The sequence below is a fragment of the Lepidochelys kempii genome, chromosome 4, assembly GCF_965140285.1.
Source record: "Lepidochelys kempii isolate rLepKem1 chromosome 4, rLepKem1.hap1, whole genome shotgun sequence".
In the NCBI taxonomy this organism is placed as follows: Eukaryota; Metazoa; Chordata; order Testudines; family Cheloniidae; genus Lepidochelys; species Lepidochelys kempii.
Window position 1 is genome coordinate 10,614,766 of NC_136383.1, and position 20,703 is coordinate 10,635,468.

The 20,703-nt window shown below is 40.9% G+C and overlaps 1 protein-coding gene across 1 annotated transcript in view; it reads right to left on the minus strand.

Moving 5' to 3' along the window:
- Window positions 1–20,367, minus strand: part of MTHFD2L (methylenetetrahydrofolate dehydrogenase (NADP+ dependent) 2 like) — a 67,992-nt gene extending 47,625 nt beyond the window's left edge. The window contains exons 1-2 of the mRNA XM_073340366.1: window positions 19,810–20,367; window positions 3,807–3,991 (exon numbers count right to left, since the gene is read on the minus strand). Coding sequence (XP_073196467.1) covers window positions 3,807–3,991; window positions 19,810–19,922 — 298 coding nt within the window. The 5' untranslated portion in view covers window positions 19,923–20,367. The remainder of the gene's footprint in view (window positions 1–3,806; window positions 3,992–19,809) is intronic.
- Window positions 20,368–20,703: the final 336 nt, after the last annotated feature.

The following is a 20,703-nucleotide window of genomic DNA, read 5'->3' on the forward strand; positions in this document are numbered from 1 at the left end:
TTGTCTTATATACCAAGTTCTCCATCTTCCCTATGAATTGAAATAATAAAACGATAGGGGAAAAATAAAGATTTTTGCAACATCATATGACATTCCTGAGCAGTTCAATTTTTTTGTTTTGTTTTGAACTTAATACAAAACCTAGTGCATGAAAACGATACAATTTAATCTAAAAATATATAAAGCCAACTGACTATTAGTGGGCCAATTCATTCTTTTCACTACTACAGGTAATAATGTACAAGACAAGTATTTTTGTTTAAAGCCGGTGTTCTTAAGGACACCTATCTGTTTTATATTCTTATACCACACTCATCAACATGGTGTCAGAGCATCCTGTCCCATAGTATAATCTACAACCCTTTCCAAGCAAGGTGAAGATGTCAAAATCGAAGAAGATGAAAATAGGGGTAAAAAGCAAAACTGTAACAGGATGGTCTGCCTCCTTTAAGGTAGTGGGGACGCAGAACCAGCTAGCACTGTTAAAATTAATTATATAATCAGTATATCTCCTGTTATTCCTTTCTTCACTGCTACTGAATTTTCACTGTGATCAAAAGACTGATGTAAGGTAGGAGGTGAAATTCTGCCTCTATAGAAGTAATGTGTCTATTAGGTAGAATGAAAATAATATTGTAGCTGAGCAACTGGCTGCACTACATATATTTGCTAGGAATGACAGTTTTCTTTATGCCGAGATGTAGATGTACTTCTTGTAGTTACACCATAACTGAAGGGTACAAAAACTGATTTTAACCTATTTTTAAAATTTTGTTAGGGAAGACCTGGATCCTTTTTCTCCCTCTCATTTTTCAGGAAGATGGCCTAGATGACCTTATATGCTTTATTTTTGCTTGAGGAGGATAAAAGATGTGATTTTTTTGTGAGGTTCTTTGTGGTTTCACATAATTTTCTTATTGTTTTAATGATGATATCTGAACCAAAGAAAGAATGTGCTTTGTCTTATGAAAATAGGTACCCTCTTTAAGCAAGAATCCTAAGCCCGCTCTAAGGAATATTGAAAGACGTGTTCGTCAGAAAGTTTGGGCAACTTAATCCTAGCCAGCGATATTATTGCTATAAATGATACTTGGTAGAAGCTATTAAAGGGGACTGATTTCAGAAAGATATCCATAGCTAAAGGCATGCATTTTTAAAATAGTATCTAAAGTTAGGCAACTAAATCCTTATTTAATCATACAAATAAGTGGCCTGACTTTCAGAAGTGAACGAGAACTGAGCATGCTTAGAACTTACATTTGAAGAAATGAAGCCAGGCCTTTAGAATGGAGAAATTATCAGCCTCTGAGATGGAATTGTAAGCAGAAGCTTTTCAGAATTTTGATAGTGCAGAAGAGGTAGACGAGTTATGGGGAGTAGCTGTGAGGCAGTGTGGTCTATCGGACTGGGCCCTCAACTGCAGAATCTATGAGCTATTTACACTATTCTTAATGCTGAGACTGCTGCTTTTTGGATTTAGAGGTGTGACGCTGTTGCTTTTATTTATGAATCCAGAAAGAAGGTATTCAATGGCAAAAGGAATTCCACAAGGTACTGTGGCTATAGTTTTATATAATGCCTTGCAATCATGATATTATGATATGAAATTTTCCTACAAAATGTAGCTACTTCTTTTGAGATGTGTCAATTCACAAGCTCAGTTCCCTCAAATTCTAGGATATTAGAACTTGTTTCTAGGGATTCAGGTGGCTGTACTAGTTATAGAGAAAGATTAATTCAGATTGGAAAGGTAATCTCTTAAATTTATCTAAAAGTTTAAAATAAGTTATCCTGGGGTAGCTTTTGGGGAGGACCAGAAACTGGAGTGACTTCCACTTGATTACCTTTCATTATCTGTCTTTCCAGGGCAGGCAAATACAGGGTATTGCCAAAAAGCACCATACAAAGAGTTGAGTAGCCATAAGCATTTCCCCCCCTGTGGTTTCCCTTAGTTTCTGATCTCTGAGGAAAGCATGCAAATAATTTATTCAAAAACATTTAAAGTGTAGAAAATTACTTCATTGTAGGCCAACACCACTCTCATGCCTAATATTAATATAATATGAACATAGTTTTCTTTGTTTGCCTTTTGACTATATTCCTGCAGTATGACAATACAATATTGTCCACAGTATGTAAATCATTGGTATTCAGAAAGGGAAATGATGCAAAATGAATCCAAAGATATTGGTCATTTTGAACAAGAACAAAATCTCTTTCTTAATATGCAGACATTTGTTAAAAGAAAAGGAGTACTTGTGGCACCTTAGAGACTAACCAATTTATTAGAGCATAAGCTTTCGTGAGCTACAGCTCACTTCCTCAGATGCATATCGTGGAAACTGCAGCAGGCTTTATATATACACAGAGAATATGAAACAATACCTCCTCCCACCCCACTGTCCTGCTGGTAATAGCTTATCTAAAGTGATCATCAGGTGGGCCATTTCCAGCACAAATCCAGGTTTTCTCACCCTCCACCCCCCCACACAAATTCACTCTCCTGCTGGTGATAGCCCATCCAAAGTGACAACTCTTTACACAATGTGCATGACAATCAAGTTGGGCTATTTCCTGCACAAATCCAGGTTTTCTCACATCCCCCCCACCCCCATACACACACAAACTCACTCTCCTGCTGGTAATAGCTCATCCAAACTGACCACTCTTCAAGTTTAAATCCAAGTTAAACCAGAACATCTGGGGGGGGGGGTAGGAAAAAACAAGAGGAAACAGGCTACCTTGCATAATGACTTAGCCACTCCCAGTCTCTATTTAAGCCTAAATTAATAGTATCCAATTTGCAAATGAATTCCAATTCAGCAGTTTCTCGCTGGAGTCTGGATTTGAAGTTTTTTTGTTTTAAGATAGCGACCTTCATGTCTGTGATTGCGTGACCAGAGAGATTGAAGTGTTCTCCAACTGGTTTATGAATGTTATAATTCTTGACATCTGATTTGTGTCCATTTATTCTTTTACGTAGAGACTGTCCAGTTTGACCAATGTTTGACTGACCAGTTTGACAAATCAGATGTCCAGAATTATAACATTCATAAACCAGTCGGAGAACACTTCAATCTCTCTGGTCACGCAATCACAGACATGAAGGTCGCTATCTTAAAACAAAAAAACTTCAAATCCAGACTCCAGCGAGAAACTGCTGAATTGGAATTCATTTGCAAATTGGATACTATTAATTTAGGCTTAAATAGAGACTGGGAGTGGCTAAGTCATTATGCAAGGTAGCCTGTTTCCTCTTGTTTTTTCCTACCCCCCCCCCAGATGTTCTGGTTTAACTTGGATTTAAACTTGAAGAGTGGTCAGTTTGGATGAGCTATTACCAGCAGGAGAGTGAGTTTGTGTGTGTATGGGGGTGGGGGGGATGTGAGAAAACCTGGATTTGTGCAGGAAATAGCCCAACTTGATTGTCATGCACATTGTGTAAAGAGTTGTCACTTTGGATGGGCTATCACCAGCAGGAGAGTGAATTTGTGTGGGGGGGTGGAGGGTGAGAAAACCTGGATTTGTGCTGGAAATGGCCCACCTGATGATCACTTTAGATAAGCTATTACCAGCAGGACAGTGGGGTGGGAGGAGGTATTGTTTCATATTCTCTGTGTATATATAAAGCCTGCTGCAGTTTCCACGATATGCATCTGAGGAAGTGAGCTGTAGCTCACGAAAGCTTATGCTCTAATAAATTGGTTAGTCTCTAAGGTGCCACAAGTACTCCTTTTCTTTTTGCGAATACAGACTAACACGGCTGTTACTCTGAAACCAGACATTTGTTCTTATTCATCACATACCTACAGCAGCAGCTGCCTTCATCTTATTTCTTACATATGTATGACTGGCTGGGTTGTCCCCTACTAAAATGACAGTGAGATGAGGTCTCTTGTTCCCGAGGGACATCCATGATTCTACATCCCTCTGGACTTCTTTATAGACTTCTTTAGAAAGCTGAGTCCCTGAGATAATGATTGCTTCATCACTATAAAGACAACGATACAAATTCAAGCATTAAAAACCTACAATCTTAAGTCAAAAATTTCACAATCAAAATGCCTAAAATACTCAGATCTACTGTATTATATATTTACAAATGTTGGGACCAATGGAGATAGATCTGCTGTTTGAATGATGTATAAATGATAGTATAAAGCTCAAGTATGGCATGCCAGTTGCTTTCTAAGCCATAAAGAAGTGGAAGGTCCTGCGTCCAGAGAACCCCCACACATACAAAAGGGCAGCTCAGCCACCTGTGTGGCACTGTTGCTTCACTTTCCTCAGACACACAGCTGGCTGCATCATGTTAATCCCCAGAAGTCCATGGGATTGGGAATGGAGTCTGGGGATAAAGTCCAAGGGAATCTGATTAGAGATATCCTTCCTTAAAACCTTCCTGTGGCTCCCCTCCTCCCCCCGCCCCACACCCACAAAGTAGGAGATACTCCTGCCCCATACTTAGTTCAAGGCTATAATTGTCCTGTTATTTACAATATAATCCCTTTTATCAGATCTAGATGGTGCCATTTCCTTGCTTTCCCAGGGCCTTCTTGAGATAAGGCGGTGGGTGAGAACTAGCTGGTGGAAGCTCAATCTAGATAAAAGAGGGGATATTATTTCATAGGATGAAGGAACTGAAATCCAACAGGGGTTGGGAATGCTCCATTTATGAGAACAATTAGTTCACCAGAGTTTCTCCAAATTTATAAAGGTAAACATTGTTGATGCAAAATAAGAAGAATTAAAAAAATATAAACAAAGCTAGGTCACAGAGCAGTTGGATTAGATAGTTCTAAAGTCTCTCCTAAATAGGTAAGGCCTTGTCTACACTACAAAAGTTTTGTCGACAAAAGTGATGTCGACACTCAAAAATCGACATAATAAAATCCGAAAGTCATGTTCAGACTCACACCCTCTGAGCAGAGCGCATCCACAGTGGGGGCACTATCATCGACAGTGTGAGCAATGCACTGTGGGTACCTATCCTACAGTCCAGCTCGACACTTTCTGTTGCTAGGTATTGTGGGAAGGCAGAGCGGATCGCGGCGCAGCTTAGGACCAGGCTCAATGTCCCATGATGCATTGCTTTCTGTCCCAGCATTCCATGAGCTTCTGGCTTTCTTTTGCAGCATTTTTGCAACGGTCCTCCTTTGCTGTGCACCCTAGCATCTTTGTGAGAAGGGATGGATCCCGCCCTGCTCTCCTATGTTCTGTTACCTCTCATGAAGACACAGCAGATGGCAGTGCAGTTAATTGTGAAGTTCCTAACTGAAGACGACTCACAGACGCCTGACATGCTACATGATATGGATAGGAGCAACTTTAGATTGCTTTTGGCACTCACAGAACAGCTGCATAGGGTAGACCATTGCTTTTGGGCTCTAGAAACAAGCACTGAATGATAAAATTGTATCGTCATGCAGTGTGGGATCATAAGCAGTGGCTACAGAACTTCCGGATGCGGAAAGCCACCTTCCTGGAACTGTGTGCAGAGCTTGTCCCAGCAATCCGGTGCAAAGACACCAGGATGAGAGCTGCCCTATTGGTAGAAAAGCAAGTGGCAATCGCTGTGTGGAAGCTACCAGTCAGTTGCAAATCAATTTGGAGTGGGGAAGTCAACCTTTGGGGCTGCGTTAATGCAAACGTGCAGGACATTAAATCACATCTTGCTACGAAGGACCGTGACTCTGGGAAATGTGCATGAAATAGTGGACGGCTTTGCAGAAATGGGTTTCCCTAACTGTGGAGGGGCGATAGATGGCACACATATTCCAAATTTGGCACCAGACCACCTTGCGATGGAGTACATCAAAAGGAAGGGGTACTTCTCCATGGTGTTGCAGACGCTTGTGGATCACCATGGGCATTTCACTGACATCAACACAGAGTGGTCCGGAAGGTGCATGACGTACACATCTTCAGGAACACCAGCCTGTACAGAAAGCTACAAGCGGGGACTTTCTTTCCAAACCAGAAGATTCCAGTGGGGGTTGTTGATCCTGGGAGACCCAGCGTACCCCTTACAGCCATGGCTCATGAAACCTTACACAGGACACCTGGACAGCAGTAAGGAGCAGTTCAACAACAGGCTGAGTAGGTGCCGGATGACAGTTGAATGTGCCTTTGGCAGATTAAAGGCACACTGGCGATGCCTTTATGCCAGGTTAGACCTTAATGAGGATAATATTCCCATGGTCATAGCCGCATGCTGTCCTTGCATAATCTCTGTGAAGCTAAGGGTACAAGGTTTTCTTACGGGTAGAGTGTTGAGGCAGACTGCTTGGCTGCTGATTTTGAGCAGCCAGATACCACAACTATCAGAGGATCCCAGAGGGGGGCAATTTGAATCAGGGAGGCTTTGAGACAACAATTTGAAAATGGGAACCAGTGACGTATATCATTGTGATTGGTGCTTCGATGTTACATTACAAGTAGTTTTCCTAGAAAACAATGGTGACATTTGGGGCCTTACGTTCCAGTAAGCACATGATTAACATGCCTGTGCATATATTGGTAGTGCCTGCAATCTCAATTTGCAGGAAACAAAGATGAGTTATCATGTGAAAACTTTGCTTTTATTGCACAAGAAATAGCACACACAAAAGATGCTTGGTGGGAAAGGAGGTACCAGGGAAGGGCAGACTTTCACAGCTGTGTGTAAATCCAGCTATCATTGTGAAAGTTGTCTGAGGGGGTGGAGTGAGGGGGAAACTGAGAAGTCCCGGACAGTGGAAAGGACTGTGCGGGTGGAGTTTGGGTGGGGAGGGGCATGAAAAAGAGTTCTGGATATGCTGCAGGGGAGGGCAGGCTCAGATCTGCTCAGTCTGCAGCATTATTAAGGACTTCAGCATCTGCGTTTGCTCCTCCATTACTTTAATCATCCACTCAGTTGCATCCTTAAACTCCTGATACTCTTTCCTGTCCTGCTGTTTGGCTTCCCAGTTCTCCTTCCATTCCCTTTTCTCTGCATTGGAGCAGTGCAGTACCTCCCGGAATGTGTCTTCTTTGCTGTGTCTTGGGCGCTTTCTTATCTGGCAGAGATGCTCCGCCAGGGTGCGGGGGGTGCTCCTGAAGTCCACATCTACCAAAGCACAAGGGACAATGCATAGAAGCGGGATTGTTAAATTCACACACAGCATTGAAACATCTCAGTTAAATACACTTTTTGCAACATAATCACTTTCTCACTGTCCCTTGGTAGGCACACATCTCTGCGAACACCCAAAGCATGGTGAGTGTTGGTGGGGGTGGGTGCTCCACATGGGGAAAAGAGCACACACTCTGCAAGGGTTGTGGTGTAGCCGACTAGGGAAAACATTCTAAAATTCTCCCACACTTTTCCACAGGCGGGGGTAATTCTAGCAGACATCTCACTACTAAGGGTAAGCAGGGAAACGAGGGTACATCTACTCCATGCTTGCAGCTTCCGCCCTGCTCCCTATGCTGCTCTCCTGTGTGCTGCTTTCGTCCCTGCACAAGAGGTTGCCGAATGGCATGAGAAAATTTCCTACAATGGGAGAAGGAACAAAGCTGCTCTGTTACGGAACTTTCCTGGAGATCTCTCTGGAGGATTCCCTTGAGATCTCACCGTGCATCAACACCCTGTTCCACTGTACCGATTAGTTACACAGGGAAATGTCCAGCTGACAGAAACATAGCCATCCATCCACATTTCTATACACCCAACCCACCTCCACACTATGCAAATCACAGCCATCTCCTCTACTGCTTTGCTTGCCAGAGAGCAACTGCTGAGACTGGCTAGACACCTCTGGAGTGGAGAACAGTTCCTGGCTGCCTGCCCCCCCCCAGGCAACCCGCTCGAGAGCTCCACATCGTCATCTAATTCCACCTCTTCATCAATAACTTTGTCTTCCAGGTTAGGTCCTCCTTCCGCCACCTCCAGGCCCACTGAAGTATCCACGAGGCTCTCGGTGGTGGAGGTGGGGTTGCCTCCGAGGATAGCGTCCAGCTCCTTATAGAACCAGCAGGTCTTAGGTGAAGCACTGGAGTGACGGTTTGCCTCCCTCACATTATGGTATGCTGGCCTCAGCTCCTTTATCTTCGCTCTGCACTGCAGCGGTCCCAATCATAGCCCTTTTCGCACAGGCCTCGAGAAATGTGCCCGAAGGTATCCCAATTCCTACGGCTCAAGCGCAGCTGTGACTGCACAGCCTCCGTTCCCCATATCCTGATTAGATCCAACAGCTCCACAATGGTCCAAGCGAGAGAGAGTGTTTGGTGCGATAACCTGCCATGGTCACCTGGGAAGAAGCAATGAGACCTCTCCATGCTGATCTAGCAGGAAATGGAATTTCAAGAATTCCCAGGGCTTCCAAGCGGGAGGGACGGATGGTTGTTTACCTGGCTGCAGGGCAGTGGAGTTCAAATTGCTGACCACAGCGGTCACGATGGGCATTGTGGGACACCTCCTGGAGGCCAATTAAAGTGATGAAATCAAGTGTGGTGTCTACACTGGCACTTTGTTGAGAAAAAATTAGAGGAAATAGACATATGTCTCTCATCGGAGTGGTAGTATTTTGTCTCCAAAACCGGGCATTTTTCCCGACAAAAGTCACATTGCAGTGTGTATGCATTCACTGTTTTGATGACAAAAGGCAGTTTTTGTTGATAAAACTTGGTAGTGTAGACAAGGCCTAAGAATCAGAGGCAGAGTAAGTGGGTTCTAAACACTGTCTTATTAGTAGTCAGCATGCTATATGTTGTTCGGGATACAGACCGAAGAAACATTGAGGATTTTTGTACCATTTCACAGCTTCACTCTCTCTCTTTCACACATCCAACAACTAGAGGTCAGACAACTTCTATAACTACAAATAACATTTTAAAAAATAAAATCTCTCTCTCTTAGAAGGGGGTTAGCACTTTACAAGCTGAAGTAAAGTATTGCAGTTCATAAAGATAGCAACTCCCCAAACTTTAAGGCTCAATCCTGTACATTTTACATAGCCAGAATTCTCACTGATTTCAAGAGGTGCATGAAGAAAATAGGATCTGCATTTTATAAGCAGGAGCAACATTAAAAACTTGTCCATCGTGACATTCAATTGTCCCTGATTGTAATATGGTCTTTAAGTAGTAAGTACACCTTGAACTGTACTTGAAAATAGGATCATGGACTATGGAGTACAGCTTAATAGGTGGCCTGCTAGAAGCACTGCTAAGCAAGTGAGCGGCTGAATTCCTCACTAGCTGCAGTTTTTTAGTAAACTTTAGCCTTCTCTCTCGGTCTTATTATAACAATTATATATATTATATATATATTATATAATATATATATATATTATTATATATATATTATAACATTTAACCTTAACTGCCACTCTTATGCTGCTGATACTTAACTGAACTTATATTTCAGCCCCTTTACCAACTCTTTTCTGTTGACTTTGTCTCAAATTGAGTTTGCAGCTTTCTCTCAACATCCCTCAGTTAACTCTTTGAAAATGGAAGTCATTCACTTGGACAAGAGCGTCCTCAGGAGCAATTCCATCTTAGACTCAGACTCGCCTGTCTATACCCCCACTGTTTTCCAGTCTCACCTGTCTGATATATGTAAATGTGCATATTAGCTCTGTGCCAACACTGCCGGCATTTAATATGACCCTGCTTTGACTCCCTCTCCTCTGAAGTAATTATGTGTTTGTTTCCTCGAATATTTCAACTCCTTATCTTTTCACACATTCCAAGGAAAACCAAGGAAGCCAAGCATGATATATATATATTTATTAAATATTGTTTCTAGACAGGAATAGTATATCTTTCTATATTAAGATATGTCTATTATATCTGACTTCATTTTATAGATAACATTTAAACTTCTGAAAGTAAGATTTACAAGATATATATGAAGTGCCAAGTACCAGTGGACATGTCTACTCTTCCTCCGAAACATAGAACTGCACATAGGAGGGTACCAGTGTTCTATTCTTACACACAACATCAGGATAACTGCTGGTAGTCCACATATCCATGATACAAGGATCAGAATCCTATAGGAAGCTTGCTCCCACTTTTCTAGATAGGAAGCAGGATTATGAGCAAGACACCTCCCACTCACACATCTTGTTTCCTTCTTCTGAAAGAGAAATATGGTTTTCTGTCTGTACATACGCACATGCACACACTATGCAAGGGACCAAGCCCTAAATTGAACTCAGTTCAGAGCAGAATAAGTGAATTATATGTGAGTAACAAGAATAACTTTGTTTAGAAAGTATTTTTTAAGAAAAGGTGTAATACTACCAACCCAGGCGGCATCCTTGAAAGTTCGGTGGTTGATATAAACAACCTAGTGAGAACAAACTCCATTTATTCCACAGCAAAGCCAATAAAAACATAAATATGTATCAGCTTAAGTGGAACCACTAATATACAGTTGATGTTCTTTTCTTTTCATTCAAAAGCTGGATTTAGCCATTTTCTCCCCCCAATACTTTGTATTGGGAAACACTATCCTTCCTTAACTATGATACTAGAGATAGGAGACAGGTGTAATTTCATGCTTCTCAGTTATATACATGCCCTTATTTACCCTTCATGTGGTTCTCTCTCATCTTGCATGCTACATGCTTTGGCTATTACAATACTTTGGCACTGATCTCTCCTTTTCTGCACTTGTTATGCCACTTAAATATTGATAGTCACCTGTGTTGAGCAATGCTACATGTATTTAATCTGCTCTTTAAAAACATAAGAAGAACAGGAGTACTTGTGGCACCTTAGAGACTAAAATTTATTTGAGCATAAGCTTTCGTGGGCTACAGCCCACTTCATCGGATGCATAGAATGGAACATACAGTAAGAAGATTTTATATATCTTCTTTATATTTATATATATACACACACACACACACACAGAGAGAGAGAGAGAGAGAGCATGAAAAGGTGGAGTAAGAGGCTAATTAATTAAGTTATATCTCTTCTTGCTATATGTTCCATTCTATGCATCCAATGAAGTGGGCTGTAGCCCACGAAAGCTTATGCTCAAATAAATGTGTTAGTCTAAGGTGCCACAAGTACTCCTGTTCTTTTTGCGGATACAGACTAACATGGCTGCTACTCTGAAGCCGGTCTTTAAAACATATCATACAGTATATAAGTGAAATCATGTTATTCTCATTTAGCCTCCTAGTTTTCACTGTAATTGTATTATCAAGGGACTAATTTTCTTAATTCTACATCTACAGTCTAACCTTCTAAAACATCTAAGTGCAAGCTTGTATCCTTAAAGAGTAACGCCAGCTCCATGGCATAGGTCTAAAAGAGCTGTCATCACTCAAGGCTTACAGACAACAAAATATTTAGGACTCTAACATCCATCAAGCTGAAATTGGTGGTATAAACTAATATGGTTTAGAGCATGAAGTGCCAAATAAAAAATGCAACAGATCAATATAGTGCATTAACCTTGGTCAAGAACAAACTTTATGCCAATGTATTATGCCAATGTATTGAGAGGTAACAAATTTCTTAGACAATATGATATACCTGTACCTACTTAGTGTTCCTTCTAAATATAATATAAAGCAAATCAGACGAGCATAAGCAAGAGCTAATTGTAAATGGTAACAGCTCACAGGAGAATGTAGCTTTTTCAATTTATTTTAACAACCTAATGGAGGGTTGTTCCTGCCTAGTGGTGCATTTTGCTGAAATCACTGACATTCAAATCATCATCAATGCTTTAAGCAACAGAGATCATCTTCAAGAAGACCTAAACACATTAAGGGAGCAAACTATTAAACAGATGTTGGATTTTAATATGAGCAAATTTAAGAGCTGAGATGGATTGTTTAAAAACTATAATACAAAAACTATAACATGCAGGGTAGAGTACTGCAATATACTGGCAATGAAAGGAAGGTTTCAAGTTAGCACTAATATGAAAATGGACACAATGTGTTCAGCTAAAGCACAGAAGGTCAAAAGGATTCCAGGCTACATCAAAAGATGTAAATAAACGTAAGCGAAACAAGAAAAATTATACCATTGTAGAAGGCCATGGCAAAGCCCACCTGGAATGCCATGCCCAGTTTCAGGCATATTACTTCTGCTGGATAAAAGTCCAAAGAAGATGAAAACTCAAACAGTAGTGATGGCCTTATCTATGATAGGCCTCTATAAATTGAAGATAAGACTAGTGGGGGAGGGAGGCATTAAAGGCACACTTTGTATGTAAAAAGAGCCTGTTAAAATGTAGTTATCACCTCCCTTCAAAAACAAACCCAATCTTGCTAAATCTTCCCAAAATCCTTAGGCTGGTCCCTTTGTAAATGGATACCTTTTGGAGGGGTAGGAAAATAAATAGTTTTGCCAGTCTATCCAAAATTGCTAACGCTGGATGGGTCTGCTTAAACTCAGCAACCAAAATAAAAAGACACATGGACATGTGTAGAAAACAAACAAAAGCATGCACTAAATCAGTCTTGCGCATTTTTTAAAGAAAATGTAACACCCATACACTGAATCTTCTCTCTCACCTTTACCAAGATGGTAAGGCTAATATAGAATATATTGTGGTCAGGCATGTAAAATAAGTCCTAAGTGAGCTGACACACCAAATTTTTCTGCCTGGGTTAAAAACATAGAGAACATTTTCCATTTTAGAGGTTATTCAAGTGTTTTGAATTTTTAACCCCCCAATGTAATTGCAGAAAGCCCCTTAATCAAGTTTGAAAAAAATAAATAAATAAAAGGATTACCGGAAAACCAGTGTCTTACTGGGGTATAAAGAGCATTATATGCTAGGATGATTATTTATATGTAGGGGATTAAATTTTTAAAATGATCAAAAATTCCTGTTTGTCCCCAAATTGGTTCTTCCATGTATTCTTTAATTTATAAATTAAAATTACTTTAAGGATGCTGGAATTATTTTATTAGCAGTTTTAGAGATGAAACTCATCTTTATCAGAAAAGATATGTGACTTCGTAAATTGCACTTTGTAAACTAGGTAACTGTTAGCTAATAACAATATTTTATTTAAAATATTATTTGTACCAAGGAAAATGCAAGTGAACTATAACACTACACACAGCTCACTTAAGTACTTCTCACTGAGTACTTCTGCAGAAACAGATCATAGCTGTTTGGTATGCAACTCTATTTTAAAGGAAACTCTCAGTTTGAAACTGGTTACATAAAAGGAATAAGAGTTTTATTTTGTCAAGTATCAGAGGGGTAGCCATGTTAGTCTGGATCTGTAAAAGTGGCAAAGAGTCCTGTGGCACCTTATAGACGAACAGACGTATTGGAGCATAAGCTTTCATGGGTGAATACCCAATTTGTTGGATAATTTTGCTAATTATTAATCTTTGCCACTAAGGACACTAAGCTTTAGTTATCTGTGTATTACTTAGGATGATAGAACTCTGAATTGCCAATGAAGCTATTATTGATTACTCCCTCTGGATCTGATTGTGAACCCTTTCCTCACTCAAGACTCATTGAAGTAATGAATCAAACCCATCATGTGAAATCTTGGCCCCTTTTGAAGGCAATGGGAGTTTTACCATTGATTTCAAAGTGGCCAGGATTTCACCTCTTGTCTTTAGCATGATCCATGGGATCCAACCATCTTATTTTTACTGTATTATTTATGTATGTCCATCTATGCCAAGGAGAACTCTGGGAGTTATCGTACCACACAATAGCGTACCTTTGAGATCATAGCTACACTCTCCAGCCTTGAAAATGTTTGCTTGCCTGGCTTTAACATTAGAGTTTTAACACTACCTTAATATATTGCATTTTTTATGTTCTTTAGCCTTAGCCATATTATAGTTTACAAAACCTTAGCACAACTGTCATCAATACAAATTCCCTGAAGAGCAAAGATTAACAACATTTTACTCATTCAGCAATCTAACATCACAACTACCATATTATTCCCAGACTATTAAAAATGCCTCCCTAATCCACTGGGCCAGTTATAAAATGAAAAAGATACACGAGGTGACACACCAGGAGCCAAAATGTAGATAGTTCTGTGGCACAAATCAGTGTTTGGTGCAGAAGTTCACTGTTTGCTGTGCCTATAGTTGTTCTCTGGAAATACAACAACATGAAGAAACCTCTTTCCAGAAGGAGAAAAGATAAATAAAATAGATTTGGGGGCTTGCCTCCTCTTCATATATACTAAGTGTACAGTCTTGTCAAAATAATCACAGGCTGCCTCTTTTTTCTTGGAGACTACTTCATCTTCTTCCTTTACTGGCCAAACAGCCCGCAAAAATTTTGCCCAATTTCCACTTGTGTTTAAATTATTTCAAGTCAAGGTAAGGACAAAGAAAGAATAGTTATGCGTAGGCTATCATATTGATTTTTAACATTATTATATTCATTCTTCAAGAAGTACAGATATTAAATGCTTTGGGGCTATTCATAAACACTTATTCTTTTTATCATGTTTTATTAAAAAAAAAACCATTGACAGAATATATTAATATATTTTCACAATTAGCCATATTTGCCACGTGTGTTGAAACATCTCAGTTACACAAATAAGAACTCCTGAGACTACTATAGTAGATATACAATGGAGGGGGTTTTTTTTAGGTATAACATCAACAAAATTTATTTATTTCAACATTTAAAAAAGGACTAAACTTGTGCATGTCAAGTATTAGTGCAGTAGAATAATAAATTATTCTTCATTTGTAGGATAACTTTATAAAGCACAATACCAATAATAAATGGTTATTATAATTAGATTTTCTACTTAAGTAAAATAAATTGCCCACGTTTTGTTGTGACAGTGATCAGTATGATTTTTTTTTGGAGAGGGAGAGGCTAACCACTCTATATATTCAATACAAAACCATCACCCAATTTCTTGTGCAATTACACCTACAAAGGTTAAAAATTACCAATGCAAAATGTAATCTGATATTTTCAATTACAAAGACATTTATAACGAGTTTTAAAAAGGGACACCGTCAAGGTTTTTAGATTCAAACTTTTGACCAATTTTAAATTGATGTATGATGAGTACTGTCCTTTGAATTAATTTTTAAGCTGATTATTTGATCAAACAAAAAATGTACTTAGAGGAAGTAATATTTCTTCAAGTCTCCTAAAACCAGTATTGTGCACCTTCTCTACTAGAGCAACACTTAAATTACTTCCCCAAAGTAACGTCAATCAAGTACATGTCTACAGACAGGAAGATGTTTTGGCACGACAATAAGACACTAAAATAACATGAAAATTGTTGATGATTCAAGATATAAGAAAAATATAGCTACAGATGTTTAGACTTCTAAGAAGATTAAGAAGATTAAGATTAAGTGCAATTAAACACAATTTAGGGTAAAATTAATATTAAGGATTATTTTAAAATATTACTTGGCAGTATCCCTTTAATGATAAAAAAAAAACCAGGTCTAGGGGGCATATGGGGGAAAGCAGACAGTGGTGAATTCTGGAAGATGGAATCTCTTCTCTCTGCTGGTCCTAGAAGAGAAAAGAGAAACCAATAAGAATAAACACACTGCCTTGTATCCACCCCAGCCTTGTCCCACAACTCAACATCACGCCATTCACAACCTGATTCTACTTCTTCATGGCACTGTTTTGCATGAATTATGTTATATTAAGAAATATATCACTTTTCAGTAGAACATTCTGGAAATTCTAATTATGAGATTTTTTTTCCACCATACCTAAACTGCAAATTTTTATTATCGCTTCAAAGCCTCCTGCTAATATCTACCAACTTGCTGAAAATTATTATTTGGAACTACAGTTGTATGTGCAGAAATTGAAAACCAGTTCCCGGGAGTCCATGTGGATATAAAAATCAGAAGATAATGCCAAAGCAAAAATATACTCCTTCCAAAGTAAATGTTTTCTATCTTGTGCATTTCTCTCTTTAAGATTAATCTATATTCTTCCACATCTGCAGCAAACATTCTAAAGAAGTGTAAAATACCAGTTACATTGAAAGCAAAGATCATGTAATGTAAATTCTATTTTTCACCTTAAATATGAGGGTTTCAACTATTTATTTGCTCACTAGCTATCCACAGAAGCTTAGAGTACATTCTCTTAAATTCTGTAACTGCTATTAATGCTAAAACGAGTTTTAACATACTTTAAAGGAGGTGGTGACAAATACACTACAAAAGATATATAGAAGTAGTAACACACACACGGTTGCTCTGTCTTGTATTAGTGGGCCTAATACAAAAACATTCCAAATAAGTTCATTTCCTAATTCAAGAGACCATCAGGGACATAAATTCTCTAAAGTAAAACAAGCATAGACTGCTACTAAAAAAAATTGAGATTTTCTGAATTCAAATAGGATGATTGTTTTGCATGAGACATCTCTAACTTATGCTTCTGAAGAAAGCCAACGATCCAGGGATTCCCTATGTAACTGAGGCAACTATTTGAACTCTCTTTTATAACAGCAGGCAAATACTTGCACGTTTGGCATTTGGACTGGCAAACTCCTGTAAATTATTTCAATTGTCCATTTAATCATAATTGATTCTGTCTAGAAGGTATTGTTGAAAGAGAAAAACAAACTGAAAATTCTAATATTTTGCCATCTCTCCCTCTGGCACCGCGATACTCTCAAATTACTTTCCTTCTATTCTGAATTATGATATTGGTGAGAAAAGTGTATGCAACTTTTCATCAAGGAATGGAATTTCAACAATTTTTAAGCATAAAAAAGCCTAGCTTAAACCTTTCCCCCTCCTCCCCCCCCCACTTGCCTACTCAGGTCAAAATCTAGACAACTTACTCCAAATAAAGCAAAATTTATATATGTATTAAACTACTAAGTCAGAAAACAAAATATCAGTACTTCAGAAAAACAAACATGAGATTTCACTTCTGTTCACTAAACAAGTCGATGAGAGTAACAGTTGAAGAAAAACCTTTTTGCTCAGACCTTGTTTACACGGGCAAGTTCAGCCAGCTATATTTAACATAGTTTTATCAGTGTAACCTCCCTATGTGGATGTTCTTATTCCAGTATAAGAGTGGTTTTTTTTCCGGTTTAGCATAAACTCCTTCCCAAGCAACATAAATTAAACCAAAAAAGATACTCTTATGCCAGAATAAGAATGTCTACACAGGGCAATTATACTCGTTTAACTATCAGTTTAAACCCTCACCTTAGGTTACACCACATGTTTTTTCCCTATATAGACAAAGCCCCAGTAACTGAGCTCTGAGAAAGCCCAGCAGGGAAATAATCTGGTTTTATATTTCTAAAGCTTGTATAAATTTACTATAGTACACAGAGAGAATAATTCTTCTTAATAAATGCAGTAACTGATAAAATATAACAAAGATAAAGTTGCCTAGCATCAATTTTAGAAATACTACAAACCCAGGAGATCACATAGTCCATTACATCCTGTCCCTTTCAATCTCTGACATCCCAATGCCCCTAAGATCAATACACTCAAAACCATGTGATTTGCTGAATTCATTATCATAGAAGCAATTATTTTTGGCGGATCTGGAAAACGATAACAGCAAAAAGCACCACATATCCAAAAAACTAGTCATACAAAAAGGCAATGTTTTTCAACATCCATCTCAGGAACAATGGGATCAGTTCTCTCCACTATTTTCTAGAACAATGAAAGAAGAGCTATTCGGGTGGACATTTACTTAATGTTGTCACAGTAGTGCTGGCAGATTGTTTCCTTTTAGAATTAGTGAAGAGAAAATAGCATTGCATCCATGTAGGATATTTTTCATATGATGTACTTAAAGTCCAGTGTTACTAATATTTATCTCGGAACAGACTCTAGATAAAAAAGGGTCTCTGTTAAGGGCCTCTTCCATATCCAACAAGAGCAAAGAATTGTCATACCAGGGTACCAAGAGTACTTATGCATTAAGTTAGCAAACCAGCAGGCGAGCACATTAAATTATATGTTACACGGTTGAGGTGGGAGACTTCACAAGGCTTCTGTGATATATTGAACAAACTTCCCACAAAAAATATTTAGTCCTTTTTTGTACGAAGTTCTTGAACAAACGATACTAAAACACAATGTATCCATCTACAATATCTTTCATTTCTTTTTTTCATAATACATACAAAAGGACAAACAAGTGCCACAATATTATATTGTCTTTGTATAAAGAAGAATACTCTTTAACAAAGTGAAAATATTAGATTGTGGACTATTAACACAGAAGCAATTCTGGACCCAGAACAAATGGTAGCAAAAAGGGGCTCTTGGTCAAATAAAAGCTTTTAAAAATACAAATAAATTTCCAAGTACCCCTTCCGGGGGCAATTAAGGTTCAAAACATGTTTACGGTGTTTGTTTCTGGGCATTAAGGATTTTCTTAGGTTTCAATAAATCCATTAACAAGTCCATTTTCAGAATAAATATTTTGCAATTCTATCTCCCTCATTCAATCTGTCTGAATGGCTTGTGACGCTGGTCTACATTTAAAATTTAGATCAACATAGCTACTTCTGTGAGGCCTATGAAAAATTCACACTGGATAGCTATGCCAATAGAATTCCCAATGTGGACACAGCCTGGTCAAGAGAAAAATGCATCTGTTGACCTAGCTACCGCCATTTGGGAAGGTGCTGTTGCTACACCAATGGAAAAACTCTTCTGTCACTGTAGGCTGTGTCTACACAATTGGGTTATGCCAGCACAGCTACTGTGATGTGGCTATGCCAATACAGTCCCTGTAGTATAGGCCTATCCAGAGACTGTATGGAGAGATTAATCAGGGAGCCCAACTGCCAAATGTAGGTGCTTACATAGGTGCCCAGACACTACATTTTAGCTCTCAGTCGGGCACACTGGCAACTCTTATGATTTCATTGCATGTCTGACAATGTTTGTAGTTTTGTTTAAACCTCCACCTGCTGGAGTCAGAGGAATGCATGCAAATCTCAGCTTTTAGTGCAGTGGTTCTCAGACTTTTGTACTGGTGACCCCTTTCACCTATCAAACCTCTGAGTGCGGACCCTCCACTCTCATAAATTAAAACCACTTTTTTATATATTTAACACCATTATAAATGCTGAAGGCAAAGCGGGGTTTGGGGGTGGAGGCTGACAGCTCACGACCCACCATGTAATAACCTCACGACCTCCTGCGAGGTCCCGACCCCCAGTCTGAGAACCCCTATTTTAGTGGATAAATAAAAACAAGCGGCCCCCCCCCGGTTGCAGAGCAAGGCTAGAGAAGGAGGCGCGAGGGAATCCTCGAGGCCCAGAAGGCAAAGAGACAGACCTGCATTATTTCGGAAAGAAAAAATCTCATGATTTTCAGGCAGAATCTCAGGATTTCCCGGGCCTGGCTAAGGATTTTTGCACACCTGGGCTTGGCCACCGGCTCCAACCCAGGGCGCAGTCAGAGCCCTGCTGGCTGGTATTAGGGGCTGTCTGGCAGGGCAGGCACCCATTTCGACACCCAAACATGGGAGCTGGGCATCTCACTGGGGTGCTGAACGTCACAACTGGGGTCACGTGGTCTTAAAGCCCCCGCCGCCCAGGAGGGGCTGAATGGGCATAGTGGTGCCGGGGAAGAACGGCTCCCTGAGGCCGGGCCTGCCCCGGGGGGCCGAGCCCCGCCGCGCGCGCGCGCGCTGCCGGCCCCCGCCCCGAACGTTCGCGGAGGAGCCGTTAGCATCGAATTCCAGCCGTTAACCGCCGCCCCCAGCCGCCGGCGGGAAGGGCAGCCAAGGGGCTCGCGCATCCAGCCCCAGCTCCCCGCCCGGGAGGCGGCTCCCGCGGGAGGGAACTGACCTTCCCCCACCCCCGGAGGGGCTCGTACCTGGCGGCTCTGCGCGGGGAGCAGCTGCCGCTGTAGCCGGCGGGCCGGGGTCGCCCTCTCCCCAGGCGCAGCAGGCAGGAGCGCAGCGAGGAGACGCCACCGACCGCCGCCATGTCCGCTCTTCATCCCCGCCGCACCCGGAGAGCCCGGGCCCCGCCTCCCTTCCACACCCCGAGGCGCCGCGCCCCAGTCCCACGGGCGCAACGGCGGAGGAGCCGCAGAGGTGTCAGTGGAAGGCGGGAGCCCAGGGTCGGTGGTCACGGCTCTGGGAGCTGTAGGCCCCGCGGGTGGGCGAGTGCCCCGGCCCCAGGTGTGCCTGTGGGCAGGTCGGGTTGGCTCCAGTCCTCAAAGGTACTTAGGCCCCTAACTCCCATTGACAGCAGTAGGAGATGGGCATCTCTGGGCCTCAGCTCCGGACCTCCGATGGCCTAACCGCACCTCCGCGCCCTGGGGTGCCGTGAGAACAAAGGCCTTAAAGACTGTGAGGTGTACTGCAGCCCTGGGGCCATGGGCAGCCCTCGCCTGGCCTCACTAGCCCATGCCCCGGCTAGCTGAGCTCAGAGAGTATGTTTATGCTGCAATTAAACACCTGTGCCTGGCCCCTCTAGGCTGGTTCCAGCTCTAGGGGCTACACAATTGCAGTGCAGAGAGGTTCAGGCTCTAGCCCAAGTGCAAACATCCACATTGTAATGTTATAGCCTCGCAGCCCGAGTCAGACAGGGGTCTGCTGCAGCGGTTTTATTGACCTATGCTAAGTGACCGGAGGATCAGAGAGAGGTGTAAAATTACCATTCAAATCCCCCCTCCTCAGACATATGCTACAAAACCTTCCATCTCCACCAGGAAAACATCCCTCCAAAGCCAGGGCATCTTCCTCTGAACTGGTCAGACTCT